At 37.8% G+C, this 9,515-nt stretch overlaps 1 protein-coding gene across 1 annotated transcript in view; it reads right to left on the bottom strand.

The window, feature by feature from the left end:
• LOC103389549 (growth hormone receptor-like) overlaps positions 1 to 9,330 on the bottom strand; it is a 15,762-nt gene extending 6,432 nt beyond the window's left edge. Inside the window, exons 1-3 of the mRNA XM_017038476.2 lie at positions 7,193 to 9,330; positions 1,629 to 1,740; positions 527 to 665 (exon numbers count right to left, since the gene is read on the bottom strand). Coding sequence (XP_016893965.1) covers positions 527 to 665; positions 1,629 to 1,719 — 230 coding nt within the window. The 5' untranslated portion in view covers positions 1,720 to 1,740; positions 7,193 to 9,330. The remainder of the gene's footprint in view (positions 1 to 526; positions 666 to 1,628; positions 1,741 to 7,192) is intronic.
• Positions 9,331 to 9,515: the final 185 nt, after the last annotated feature.

The following is a 9,515-nucleotide window of genomic DNA, read 5'->3' as shown; positions in this document are numbered from 1 at the left end:
GGAGAAGGGAAACTAATTTCATTCATCTCATGTCTAACGTGTTGTAATGATAATAAAGAACCTTGAGTCCTTGGGTCAAACCTATGTGATATCGAGCCTACGTAGCCAAGTCATTTATAATTGAAGCGAGGACTTAATGGCCATACACGTTGACCCACGGACACATACATTTCTCCCAAGACCTGAAACTTTTCACAATATTACATGACATTGTTGACTGTTGTTGACACTGACTGAATTGGATATTTACTTGAAAAGTTCAGTATAAAGTGGTGAGCCGTCACTTGTCAAATCAAGATTTGAGAAAATGACTAACGTCTACATGTTTTACTTTTGTATATGTATATATTATTATATATTTTGCCAAGAAAAACACACCAAACGTTCACCAAATATTTCTAATGTTATCCTTAATGAACTCTGAAGTGTCATGTAGTTTTATTATTATTATAATTATTATATAAGAAATATATTATTATATAAAAAAATGAATATAGAAAAAAAATGTGCAGTGTTCTATACAAACCCAATGGAGTAGGTGAGGATGTAGGAAACGTCCTCAGCATTAGTCAGGTTGTCCAGTGGATACCACCAGCAAGTGAAGTCCTCCATGTTTGGTGAACGACACTTGTAGATGTGAGGCCTTGCTGTCACAGAAAATCTGTCTACAGTAAAAATAAATGTAAAAAATAAACACTGTGCCCTGAGGCTCTTTAATAAGCAAATGAGCAATTAACTGGCCTGTGTCAATTAATTGTTCCTGGCAAACAAACAATGGACACAAGGCAAATGATGCTGCTGCTCTGCAAGCAACTCGTCTTATTGACTTTTGATGACTATTAAGGTTGTCAGGCAATGCGTTCACTGAAAAAGTTTCAAGCAGGAAAAAAACCAAACAAGGTAACTGTCATGTTTGTAACAGCAGCCAACAGTGCTCTTTAAAACTGTCACGTGACATTTTATTCCCACCAACACAGCACAATAAGGCTTTATAGTTTCTAGTTTGGTTGCAACCTAAGTTGATCGACCTGTTCATCAATTCAGTGTGCACCCGTCACTCCTAATAAACCTTTGCCAGAGCAGAAATGTAAATAACAACCAGAGTAAAACTTTCAAATAATATTCAACAATACAGGCGTGACGTGAAGATTATTTTACAACCTGCTCACCTGCTATTTGTTGGTTTTAACTTTGATACCAGAATTTGGCAGGAGGTTCACAGTCAAGGGTGGGGCAAAGGTCACCTCTTTGTGAAAAATTGTGTTTACTGAATTTGGGGGGGTTCATGAACAGCAGTTCATAGTCTAATGCCACCATGTCATGGTTTGTGCCATATTTTATAAAAAACTTTGCAACATAGTTTTTTTTTCTTCAGATAGAAAATGTGTTATTCCGAGTCTCCTCTTGACAGCCTAAGTCCTAAAAACTCTCTCTTTGTTCATTAATTCTAGTTTCAAAAACCATAAATCTCTTGCAAGAAGTAGAAAAATGCATAAATAATAAATAAAAACCAAGCAGCTTGCACTTTCTTTCTTACGTCTTCATTTCTTTTATTCATGCATATTTAACTTTTAGTCAGTCATATTTAGTCACGTACGCGGTACAGTACATATGTAGCACACACTCACCAGGGTCACGTCCTTCTTCATACGCTGCGCTCTGAGCAACACTGACTCTGCAGTCGTTCAGATGAAGCAGAGGGATCAGCAGCCACAGCATCCTGACGACTTCAGGCTCCAACTGAAACACACATGACAAAATGTTACTGTCAGTTGGATTTGCTCAATAGGAATAAGCGATAATCCAGTGATTCATTCTAATGACGGACTTAACATTAGGACTTAAAAAAGATAAAGTCATGTCAGGATATTCCCAAACAACATTTAAAAACAACAGGTGGAATAGATTGTCAGCAGATGTAGTTTGAATGACCCAAGAAACCTGTTTCTAATTTCCAAAATAAAGGAGTTCCCCTCCCAGGAATCCTGAGAAATATCACGCACAATGGGAAAAATATGTTTTAAACTCTACTTTAGGGCAAGTTGTTCTTAACATTCATGAAGTTCTACACAAAAGATTTCAATAAATGTTTTATTACTTTTTAGGATCCTAACTAACTCCAGACTGACTTTATAAAGTACAGTAGCGAACAAATAACTCTGGACAGCACATAGAGCATGACAGATGACAAAAAAAACTCTTGTCCATGTGGTTGAAACAGAAAAAGTTTCTGCGTTATACACTTTAAACCAAGCTGAGGTTTGTTGTCGGGAAGTTGTTTCAAGACCTCTCTGAAATGCACGAGAAAGTGTGCAAATACATATCAGTGAAATTCAAATGTGACGAATCAAGGAGCTTCACCAGCATCTAGACCTCTGGCATGTGACCTGTGACACTTTCCCCTTTTCCCGTTTACACGGTGACGACCTCTTTCTTTATCATCTAAAAAACAGTGGTTCAATTTTGTATTACAGCACTTGTTAGTGACAGAAATAACATGTTGTATTTCTTTTTATTTTACTTTTTGATAGTTATTTAGTTGAGATAGTGGTTTATCTCCGTTTCAGCTGCTATAATTTTACATCAGATTTTATTTTCTGTTCACACTTTGCGTTAAGAAATTATGATTCCGGTTTATTGGACCCGAGCAATCATGATGCGCAATATATAACAGCACACCTTTGGTGTTTTGTGGCTATGTTGCCATCTCCAATACATTTATTAAGTCTTAAAACAAATTTCGCACGGAGACTGGTTGGCCCTTCATTATGACTCCCAGGCTTAAGTCAGACCTTTATGATGTTTTTATGTCCTACAGCATGATGTTACCACTGTGTTAGTATAGGTGAGTGACATAGATACATACATATATTTATATACAGTATGTAAGTTACGACCTATGGTGAATATCAAGTCGTGTCCTGCTGAGCAAACAGAATTGTTGTAGTGTATAAGTCAAGGACACCCTGTACCATTTTTGTTTACATTGAATTTCTTCCACATTATATGGCTAGTTTATTCAGAATCAGCTATTTATCACAGATTATCTGATGCAATGCTCAACTTTAATTGGCTTCTATAGAGCAGCACTTATATATACATTTTTGTCCCTGCTGGAGTTGAAGGCTGATTGATTAACTGTGGCAGAACCACTCACATAAACACAACAAAGTTAAAGTGCAAACTTGAATTATGAAGAATTAAAAACAAGTTGCAACAAAGGCCTTGTCACAGGAATGATGATTTCTCTACCACATCAACCAGGTGGTCTGTCAAAATCAACCAAAAAATATTGCACAACTGCTCAGTTTGGCTGCATGTTGGATGATGGTGTTATAAATCATGGATTAGGTCTGAAGTTCTAAATGACACAATGCTGGCATAAAATATTCAGCAGCAAACTGCTCTGGGCAATTTGTGCTGACGAGACTCCGTTCAAACACATAAAAAGACATTTTTAAACCCTTAAGGACAAATGTACTTACAAACATTTTGATATTGTCTAGCAACTAACGTTGGCTTGTCAACTAACATCGGCAAAGAGGAGGAAAAAATATACAATCCAGTGTACATATTTATACATATATATATTTATCATACACCTCCAAGATGGGTTCTGTTCTGTTTTACAGTGTTCCACTTGGAGTCTCATGGAGCTCAATAAACACCTTAGAATATGATTTATTTTTTCCAGGTTACCAACAGCTACTTCAAAGTTGTAGTCATCAAACCAAAATACTCACTGTACTGCATGAATATCAATAGCCTGATGCCAGAATGATTTCTGCTGAAAGAACATGGATCAAAAGCAAAGTTCTGTTGGAAAATAAGAGTCACATTTTATTTTACAGCCTTTTATAGCCCTTCAATAAATGTACAAAACATCTTCTACTTTCAGAGTTTTATGGATCAAAACTTAGTGTTTTAAAATGATGGAGTGTATTGTGTAATGGGTGAAAGAGTATGTGGGGGTTGAAATCCTGAGAGAAAGAAAATTGTGCCAGACATACTTACTCAGTACATTTGTATCCATATAGTATAGTACTGTCTAGTATAGTATAGTACACTATAGTAAAGTAATGATATTCACATAAAATTTCAAGTGTGATTGAACACACTTAATCCTATAAAGAAAAGTTCATGTAAGTAAGTTATCAAGACTTTTTCACAGACTTTTATTAAGCTCTGTAGCCACGACTTGAGACCCTCATGCACAGTTTTTTGTTTCTGTCACTCAGAGTCCAAGTTTCTGCTGCACACACACATCACTGCGAGTAACTGATATATGTGTTTAGGAAACAGTGATGTGAACCGACAGGCAACATTACATCAGTGGAGGAGTCACATGGTATGTTGTGCATGACAACAAGCTATGTTACATTTATCACACCTGGGATCATTAGCCATCTAAGTAATTAACGAATTAAACTTCGACTGATTAGACAGTCCACTCACAGGACAGACGGTGTCTATCAGGTTCACGCTGAAGATGTGTCTAAATGACACTCGTGACAAGCTGTGATTAAATGTATTAAAAATAATTAAACATGCAAAGAATGCCAAGTATATTTGCCATACCACTCTGTGCCATTCCACTCTGTAGACTAAAATAAAATGGAATTGGACCACTCTGTAGACTAAACCACTCCCTTCATGTTTCTGTAGACTAAAATAAAATGGAATTGGCCAAAATTGATCTTGCCAAGTTCCACAAACCAAAATAATAACCTCTAGCTAACAAGATCAGACTAAAGAAAACCCCTACGGTGGATTAAGACTAGACCCACTGGACCCAAAGTTAGGTTTTTCAAGCTGCACTTTGCTAGAAAACTTGTTTCAATCTGTGTTTAGAAAAGATTACAACACTAACCTACACCACACCTATTCTTGAGGAGCCAGGGAAAACCCTAAAAGGAAAATTGTTGAAATGGTAACACAGCACACTCACCAGCAGCTTCACTTCTGTTTGAGCCACACTGACGACTTTATAGCCACTGTTAATTACACTGTGTTAACAAAGGCAGAGCTGCAACTTACAGGGAAGTGGTATAACCGGCTCAGACAGGCGTGCCAAGGATTTTGTTGTCATTTAATTTAACACTTTCAGCTTATCTTTTGCATTTTAGCACAGAGGCTGTCTGATTGGCTTTGCACAGTAAGAGTACACTATAAATTATGCCACCAGTGTGCACTGTTTATAGTCCACAAGGAACTGATGTTTTCCTCGATAAATGCACTTTTCACACTGAGCCATAAAAAGAAAAAAACAACAAGCAGTTTTTTCTACTGACACCTAAAGCATGTAGGGGTAGAATCCTGGCTTTTGTACACACAAGATAAAAATGATTAAGGACATTAACTTTATATAATTCCTGAACCAAATTCACTTGTGTAATCTTTCCCATTTTCACTTCCCTCTCTCTCTCTCTTTCCATCTGATTACTAATATTTCACACAGATTAGTGCAAAATTCAGTGCCACTGATTGTGAGTAGCCACGCCTACTTCTTCAAAGCTGGTAAGTGTTGAACACTATGACAATGTCAAATCCACCATGAAAACACAGGCTTAGGAAAGTGTCATCAAAACATAACAACTTGCTATAACTTTTTTAAACATTCTTCTTTCATCAGCAGATCATTTGACTCCATCTCCTCTGCCTCCTCTTCTTTTACTCTAACCCTCTCCATGTCCTCTTTTACTACATCCACTAATCTCCTCCACCTGCATCTTCAAACTGCTCAGACTTCATATGGACCTGTACAGATGGAGACTTCCATGAATCCCAGGAACAGGATCAAACGACCGTCCATAAGTTTCTCTAATGTAACTCAGTGAGTGTATACCAAAATCCAGCTATTTATCACTCCATTATAGGCATCAGTAAACATTCCTCTGACCATCCCATGGTCTCTATCTAGAGTTCCAGCTCTTACATGATATATAGATTTTGTATTTAGCAAAACATCCGTTAAATGTAAAGTAGGTCAACCAATAGGACAGCAGCCTGCTGGCGGTTTCATGTTAGCACTCTGGACTCTGAATCCAGCGATCCGAGTTTAAATCTCGGTAGGAACCCTGTTCTTTATGGTAATATAGCCCAGAGGACTACTCTGACTGTGGTGCAGGAGCGTTAAGGAAGCGGACTTAGGACTTGGAAGGCTTCAGGTTCTAGTCCACCAGCTGCCCAGTTCCCACTGAGGTGCTCTGATCATGGCACCGTCCCCACACACTGCTCCCTGGTTCTTAAAGCTGCCCACTGTTCACTTTGGTGATGGGTCAAAAGCAGAGGACACAGAGAATGTTTCATCTATACTGACTACATAGACTACATGTACAGCAGAAATATACATGTCCATTTGTTATACGTTATTCCATCGTTTATCCAGTGGGATCAGCTCTTTACATTATTATATATTGTGTCAACAATATAGTGTATTCACAATGTTTAGAAAAAGAAATTCTTTTTTTGTCTCTTATTTTCTAGTTGGTTTTTTTTTAGCATTGCATGATAGTGAATGTCAGCATGAAGTGAATTTAATTGAAATACACACTTTATACTTAAATTTTTAAGACACGAAAGGTTCTTTAATTAGTCGATTTGGTTTAATTACAGTGGGTCCTCGACTTCCGTCAGACTTTTGTTCTTAAGGCGCGACATAAGTTGATTTTCATCCTAAGAACTCACACGAGGCTTGAACCTTATGTAACTGGATAGACGTTTATTAATCCCTCGGGACTCCCCTTCGGGAAATTACGTAGCACTGTTAATACTGATCTTTTTGTAGGAGTTTCATGTAATTTCTCATGTAAAAACTCTTTTAAGATGGTTGTACATTTCAGCACGTAGTCCTAAAATGGAGGAACGATTTAATATGTAATTATTTTTAGATGACCCTGATGTGGATTGTACCACCTCAACCTTGTCAGTCCCGGTGTTGGAGACCTCAGCGGCATCTTATCGTCTGTCACATTGAAACATACAGGGCATTATTCCTTCATTACTTCACAACTGGTTCAGATTAAATACAAGTTCAATCGTTGTAGACCGAGTCTTTTCGGAAGTTCCTGATGTGGCGATATTCAGGTGACGATTTACAGCTGAACTTTACTAAAGCAAATGTAAATGTAAAGTATGCGCTGGTCAGTAGTGCTGAGTTCACGTGTAACTAGTAAATATTTTCGGATCTTACCACTGAAGCCAGCAAAAGCTACTGACGTTAAAGTCTGCCGAAATGTTTCCTCCAACACACTCAGCGGAGACGGGACTGGGAAGTGGACCGACGGACCTGCAGCCGCTTATCCGCTGTGAAAACTCTGAAGCCAGCGTCCCTGCTGTATCTCTGCGCTCCAGATTTTTAAACCGAGAGGTCTCTTTACCTGGACACATCCCGCATCAGCAGCCAAACATCAGCTGAAGCTACAGATCTCCTCCTTCTCCTCCAAGGTAAAGTCACCCCACGCTCACTTTCGCCACTAGGGGGCAGCAATGGGACTATTAAAGGGAAGTTAAAATGCCTTTGCATTTACCTTGGCTCAAGAAGGTAGATTGTGTATATATTTATTTTTGGATATATGTCTGATATATGTCCTGTGGGAAGGGTGAATGGTCTGTATTTTTCAGCCCTCTTGACCTCTCAAGTTTTGCTGCCTAACTACTGACAGCAGGATAACCTACCGGAATCAAACCCACAAATGAGGCGAGGGCAGTATCCAAAATCATCAGACCTGTAAGTGTTACTTGATTAGTACTTTTAAAGTAAAATCACAGCTTCAATTTTAGCTAACAGTTCACAAGAATTGTATACCAGAGATTCAGCTGCTTTGTTGATATTTAACCCATAACTGAACTTTTAACTTTTCTTTACAAATGCCTTTGTTAATGAGAAAATGAAATGTATTTCACACCTTGCAGATGGTTTTATGTACACATTTCAAGTGGATTAAACGTTGGTCACAAATTTTGAAAAAGGTTACAGGCTAGCTGATCATTTAGACATAGGATAAAAAAATGGACATTTACAGCTAACTGAAAATGAAGCAGTTCCTCAAAATACCTGAGGTAAAAGTATAGTAAAAATAAAAACTTAATAGAAAAGTAATAGAATAGTAGTAGTTAGTAATACAATAGTTGGAAATTAACAAAAAATAATTCTAAATATGAAACATTAGCCAAAACTGGTACACAATTGCTAAAAATGCTACCTATATTTAAGATACTACAATTGTACAAACTACAGTAATATTGTGCATGCACTGTATATGGATCTTTAATAAGATCCACAGTAAGTGTGTGTTCATGAGGACACACATTTACTGTAATTTTTTCAATCTTCTTATTAAATTCCTGTGTTAAGACCGGCGTCAGACTACTAAGGTCTAAAACTTAATATGAATGGCATTTGTGGTATTTCATTCCACTGTAGTGTTTCAGTTCAGACATTAAAACGTCCAGAGACAGTGATTCCCAACCACTGTTTTGTGGTACACTAGTGTGTCGTGAGAGATCATCAGGAGTACCTTGGAAAATAATCCAGTTCCACACAATTTCTCTGAAAACCAGTATTTATTTATTTACTGCAAATACATGTTCTTGTTAGTTCTATGTGACAATGACAGGCAAAACAATTATATACACACTATGTGGCCACAGGTGGCTTAAAAACCCTAAAAAGAAGAGGGAGACTCAAAGCTATTGAAGGAGATCTCTGTGTGTGTATTCCTTCAATTCCTGTGACTGTATATCAAAGCTGTGTTCAACTAAACAGGCCCAGGTTTCACACTGACTGAGTAAATTTAATCTGGAAGATAATTATATTTCATTGCAAAAAAAAATATTTTTTTGAATATTTTTGTTTGGTGGTGTGTGGTTGTATTTTGTTTTGTAAAATATTGGCATGGCTCAGGAAGGTTTGGGGAACCGTTTCAAGAGATCAGTTTGCATGGCACATGCTGTTGAGTTGTTGAGGTTAGATTCTAGTGGCCATCATGTGGAAGGTAAACAGAGATGATGGGATGATTATTCACAGACAGAAGGCGGGGATAAAATACAATATGTATGATTGCTAGAAGAAAAAATGGCAGAAAGACAGGAAGTGACTAGGAGTGTGACTAGACTAGAGAATAGGAGTGGTAGCATGGGTGAAGCTACCCAGTATGGGGTGCAGGGTTACTACAATCAAACAGTGATGTTTTTTTTGAACAGTGACGTTTCACCCACTTTGTAATGTCACTGTTACGTCTGTCTGTTTCCTGTTCCTGCTGTGTGAGTTAATCAGTGTGACCACAATCACCTGTGTCACTGGTGTCACCTGGTGCCCTGGGTCTATACACCTCTGTCCCTCACTCTGTTTTGTGCTGTGCTCTCAGTTTGTTGTGTCAGTCTGTTCGTGTTTGTAGTTCATGCTTCGAGTTACTAGTTTGTACCTTGTAGTTCATGCCTAGTCTTGTTTATTCCTTGTTTCTGTAACCCAATAAGTTTTGTTGCTTTGCACTTTGAAATAAATTGCCTGCACC

This window comes from Cynoglossus semilaevis, chromosome 14, assembly GCF_000523025.1.
Source record: "Cynoglossus semilaevis isolate Cse_v1.0 chromosome 14, Cse_v1.0, whole genome shotgun sequence".
Classification (NCBI taxonomy): Eukaryota; Metazoa; Chordata; class Actinopteri; order Pleuronectiformes; family Cynoglossidae; genus Cynoglossus; species Cynoglossus semilaevis.
Note: the sequence above shows the minus strand (reverse complement) of the source record. Positions and strands in the feature narration are given on the sequence as shown.